Source organism: Tachysurus vachellii, chromosome 26 (genome assembly GCF_030014155.1).
Source record: "Tachysurus vachellii isolate PV-2020 chromosome 26, HZAU_Pvac_v1, whole genome shotgun sequence".
Classification (NCBI taxonomy): Eukaryota; Metazoa; Chordata; class Actinopteri; order Siluriformes; family Bagridae; genus Tachysurus; species Tachysurus vachellii.
In genome coordinates, this window is record NC_083485.1 from 252,501 (window position 1) to 257,500 (window position 5,000).

General features: G+C 54.7%; 1 protein-coding gene across 2 annotated transcripts in view; it reads left to right on the top strand.

Moving 5' to 3' along the window:
* taf1 (TAF1 RNA polymerase II, TATA box binding protein (TBP)-associated factor) overlaps positions 1–5,000 on the top strand; it is a 31,584-nt gene that overhangs the window by 22,659 nt on the left and 3,925 nt on the right. For both annotated transcript variants that reach the window (XM_060862424.1, XM_060862423.1), the window contains exons 34-35: positions 152–236; positions 510–577. In XM_060862424.1, the coding sequence (XP_060718407.1) occupies positions 152–236; positions 510–577 (153 nt within the window). The remainder of the gene's footprint in view (positions 1–151; positions 237–509; positions 578–5,000) is intronic.

Consider the following 5,000-nt stretch of genomic DNA (forward strand, 5'->3'; position numbering starts at 1 on the left):
GTGTGGTGTGGTGTGGTGTGGTGTGTGTGTGTGGTGGGTGTGTGTGTGTGGTGGGTGTGTGTGTGTGTGTGTGTGTGTGTGTGTGTGTGTGTGTGGTATGTCTAAGAATGTTTTTTCTTCTAATGTGTGTGTTTGTTTATGTATGTGTTAGAACATCTCCAAACACAAGTATCAGAATCGGGAGATTTTCCTGGCAGATGTTAATCTGATCCACACCAACAGTGTCAAATACAATGGTGAGATCACACACACACCACAGACCCACACACACCACAGACACACACATACACACACACCACAGACCCACACACAGACAGACACACACATACACAGGCACACACATGCACACACACACAGACATACACACACACAGACACACACCCACACACACCACAGACACACACATACACACACACAGACACACACATACACACACACACAGTGATCTGCTCACTGTTATTTGATGGGTGTGTGTGTGTGTGTGTGTGTGTGTGTGTGTGTGACTGCAGGTCCTGACAGCTCTTACACTAAGACAGCTCTGGAGATCGTCAACGTGTGCAAGCAGACTTTAGCAGAGGTAAGTTTGTGTGTGTGCGCGTGAGTGTCGGTGTGTGTCAGTGTGTGCGCGTGAGTGTCGGTGTGTGTCAGTGTGTGCGCGTGAGTGTCGGTTTGTGTCAGTGTGTGCGCGTGAGTGTCGGTGTGTGTCAGTGTGTGCGCGTGAGTGTCGGTTTGTGTCAGTGTGTGCGCGTGAGTGTCGGTGTGTGTCAGTGTGTGCGCGTGAGTGACGCTTTGTGTCAGTGTGTGCGCGTGAGTGTCGGTGTGTGTCAGTGTGTGCGCGTGAGTGTCGGTTTGTGTCAGTGTGTGCGCGTGAGTGTCGGTGTGTGTCAGTGTGTGCGCGTGAGTGTCGGTTTGTGTCAGTGTGTGCGCGTGAGTGTCGGTGTGTGTCAGTGTGTGCGCGTGAGTGTCGGTGTGTGTCAGTGTGTGCGCGTGAGTGTCGGTGTGTGAGTGTCGGTGTGTGTCAGTGTGTGCGTGTCGGTGTGTGTCAGTGTGTGAGTGTCGGTGTGTGTCAGTGTGTGAGTGTCGGTGTGTGCGCCTGAGTGTCGGTGTGTGTCAGTGTGTGAGTGTCAGTGTGTGTCAGTGTGTGAGTGTCGGTGTGTGTCAGTGTGTGAGTGTCGGTGTGTGTCAGTGTGTGAGTGTCGGTGTGTGTCAGTGTGTGAGTGTCGGTGTGTGTCAGTGTGTGAGTGTCGGTGTGTGTCAGTGTGTGAGTGTCGGTGTGTGTCAGTGTGTGAGTGTCGGTGTGTGTCAGTGTGTGAGTGTCGGTGTGTGTCAGTGTGTGAGTGTCGGTGTGTGTCAGTGTTTGAGTGTCGGTGTGTGTCAGTGTGTGAGTGTCGGTGTGTGTCAGTGTGTGAGTGTCTGTGTGTGTCAGTGTGTGCGCGAGTGTCGGTGTGTGTCAGTGTGTGTGCGAGTGTCAGTGTGTGTCAGTGTGTCAGTGTGTGAGTGTCGGTGTGTGTCAGTGTGTGAGTGTCGGTGTGTGTCAGTGTGTGAGTGTCGGTGTGTGTCAGTGTGTGAGTGTCGGTGTGTGTCAGTGTGTGAGTGTCTGTGTGTGTCAGTGTGTGCGCGAGTGTCGGTGTGTGTCAGTGTGTGTGCGAGTGTCAGTGTGTGTCAGTGTGTGCGCGAGTGTCGGTGTCGGTGTGTGAGTGTCGGTGTGTGTCGGTGTGTGAGTGTCGGTGTGTGTCGGTGTGTGTCAGTGTGTGAGTGTCGGTGTGTGTCAGTGTGTGAGTGTCGGTGTGTGTCAGTGTGTGAGTGTCGGTGTGTGTCAGTGTGTGAGTGTCGGTGTGTGTCAGTGTGTGAGTGTCAGTGTGTGAGTGTCGGTGTGTGTCAGTGTGTGAGTGTCGGTGTGTGTCAGTGTGTGAGTGTCTGTGTGTGTCAGTGTGTGTGCGCGAGTGTCGGTGTGTGTCAGTGTGTGCGCGAGTGTCGGTGTGTGTGAGTGTCGGTGTGTGAGTGTCGGTGTGTGAGTGTCGGTGTGTGAGTGTCGGTGTGTGAGTGTCGGTGTGTGAGTGTCGGTGTGTGTCAGTGTGTGAGTGTTGGTGTGTGTCAGTGTGTGAGTGTCGGTGTGTGTCTGTGTGTCAGTGTGTGTGTCAGTGTGTGAGTGTCGGTGTGTGTCAGTGTGTGCGCGTGAGTGTCGGTGTGTGTCAGTGTGTGCGCGTGAGTGTCGGTGTGTGTCAGTGTGTGAGTGTCGGTGTGTGAGTGTCGGTGTGTGAGTGTCGGTGTGTGAGTGTCGGTGTGTGAGTGTCGGTGTGTGTCAGTGTGTGAGTGTCGGTGTGTGTCAGTGTGTGAGTGTCGGTGTGTGTCAGTGTGTGAGTGTCGGTGTGTGTCAGTGTGTGAGTGTCGGTGTGTGTCAGTGTGTGAGTGTCGGTGTGTGAGTGTCGGTGTGTGTCGGTGTGTGAGTGTCGGTGTGTGTCAGTGTGTGAGTGTCGGTGTGTGTCAGTGTGTGAGTGTCGGTGTGTGTCAGTGTGTGAGTGTCGGTGTGTGTCAGTGTGTGTGTCAGTGTGTGAGTGTCGGTGTGTGTCAGTGTGTGCGCGTGAGTGTCGGTGTGTGTCAGTGTGTGCGCGTGAGTGTCGGTGTGTGTCAGTGTGTGAGTGTCGGTGTGTGAGTGTCGGTGTGTGAGTGTCGGTGTGTGTCAGTGTGTGAGTGTCGGTGTGTGTCGGTGTGTGAGTGTCGGTGTGTGTCAGTGTGTGAGTGTCGGTGTGTGTCGGTGTGTGAGTGTCGGTGTGTGTCGGTGTGTGAGTGTCGGTGTGTGTCGGTGTGTGAGTGTCGGTGTGTGTCGGTGTGTGAGTGTCGGTGTGTGTCGGTGTGTGAGTGTCGGTGTGTGTCGGTGTGTGAGTGTCGGTGTGTGTCAGTGTGTGCGCGAGTGTCGGTGTGTGTCAGTGTGTGCGCGTGAGTGTCGGTGTGTGTCAGTGTGTGAGTGTCGGTGTGTGAGTGTCGGTGTGTGTCAGTGTGTGAGTGTCGGTGTGTGTTGGTGTGTGAGTGTCGGTGTGTGTCGGTGTGTGAGTGTCGGTGTGTGTCAGTGTGTGAGTGTCGGTGTGTGTCAGTGTGTGCGCGTGAGTGTCGGTGTGTGTCAGTGTGTGCGCGAGTGTCGGTGTGTGTCAGTGTGTGCGCGAGTGTCGGTGTGTGTCGGTGTGTGAGTGTCGTTGTGTGTGAGTGTCGGTGTGTGTCAGTGTGTGAGTGTCAGTGTGTGAGTGTCAGTGTGTGAGTGTCGGTGTGTGTCAGTGTGTGAGTGTCGGTGTGTGTCAGTGTGTGAGTGTCGGTGTGTGTCAGTGTGTGAGTGTCGGTGTGTGTCAGTGTGTGTGTCGGTGTGTGTCAGTGTGTGCGCGAGTGTCGGTGTGTGTCAGTGTGTGCGCGAGTGTCGGTGTGTGTCAGTGTGTGCGCGAGTGTCGGTGTGTGTCGGTGTGTGAGTGTCGGTGTGTGTCAGTGTGTGAGTGTCAGTGTGTGAGTGTCGGTGTGTGTCGGTGTGTGAGTGTCGGTGTGTGTCGGTGTGTGAGTGTCGGTGTGTGTCAGTGTGTGAGTGTCGGTGTGTGTCAGTGTGTGTGTCGGTGTGTGTCGGTGTGTGTCAGTGTGTGCGCGTGAGTGTCGGTGTGTGTCAGTGTGTGCGCGTGAGTGTCGGTGAGTGTCGGTGTGTGAGTGTCGGTGTGTGTCAGTGTGTGAGTGTCGGTGTGTGTCAGTGTGTGAGTGTCGGTGTGTGTCAGTGTGTGCGCGTGAGTGTCGGTGTGTGTCAGTGTGTGAGTGTCGGTGTGTGAGTGTCGGTGTGTGTCAGTGTGTGAGTGTCGGTGTGTGTCGGTGTGTGTCAGTGTGTGAGTGTCAGTGTGTGTCAGTGAGTGTGTGTCAGTGAGTGAGTGTCGGTGTGTGTCAGTGTGTGAGTGTCGGTGTGTGTCAGTGTGTGAGTGTCGGTGTTTGTCAGTGTGTGAGTGTCGGTGTGTGTCAGTGTGTGAGTGTCGGTGTGTGTCAGTGTGTGAGTGTCGGTGTGTGTCAGTGTGTGAGTGTCAGTGTGTGTCAGTGTGTGCGCGTGAGTGTCGGTGTGTGTCAGTGTGTGAGTGTCGGTGTGTGTCAGTGAGTGAGTGTCGGTGTGTGTCAGTGTGTGAGTGTCGGTGTGTGTCAGTGTGTGAGTGTCGGTGTGTGTCAGTGTGTGAGTGTCGGTGTGTGTCAGTGTGTGAGTGTCGGTGTGTGTGAGTGTCGGTGTGTGTCAGTGTGTGAGTGTCGGTGTGTGTCAGTGAGTGAGTGTCGGTGTGTGTCAGTGTGTGAGTGTCGGTGTGTGTCAGTGTGTGAGTGTCGGTGTGTGTCAGTGTGTGAGTGTCAGTGTGTGCGCGTGAGTGTCAGTGTGTGTCAGTGTGTGAGTGTCAGTGTGTGCGCGTGAGTGTCGGTGTGTGTCAGTGTGTGAGTGTCGGTGTGTGTCAGTGTGTGAGTGTCGGTGTGTGTCAGTGTGTGAGTGTCGGTGTGTGTCAGTGTGTGAGTGTCAGTGTGTGAGTGTGTCAGTGTGTGAGTGTCGGTGTGTGTCAGTGTGTGAGTGTCGGTGTGTGTCAGTGTGTGAGTGTCAGTGTGTGTCAGTGTGTGAGTGTCAGTGTGTGTCAGTGTGTGAGTGTCAGTGTGTGTCAGTGTGTGCGCGTGAGTGTCGGTGTGTGTCAGTGTGTGAGTGTCAGTGTGTGTCAGTGTGTGAGTGTCGGTGTGTGTCAGTGTGTGAGTGTCAGTGTGTGCGCGTGAGTGTCGGTGTGTGTCAGTGTGTGAGTGTCAGTGTGTGTCAGTGTGTGAGTGTCGGTGTGTGTCAGTGTGTGAGTGTCAGTGTGTGTCAGTGTGTGAGTGTCGGTGTGTGTCAGTGTGTGAGTGTCAGTGTGTGCGCGTGAGTGTCGGTGTGTGTCAGTGTGTGAGTGTCAGTGTGTGTCAGTGTGTGAGTGTCGGTGTGTGTCAGTGTGTGAGTGTCAGTGTGTGTCAGTGTGTGAGTGTCGGTG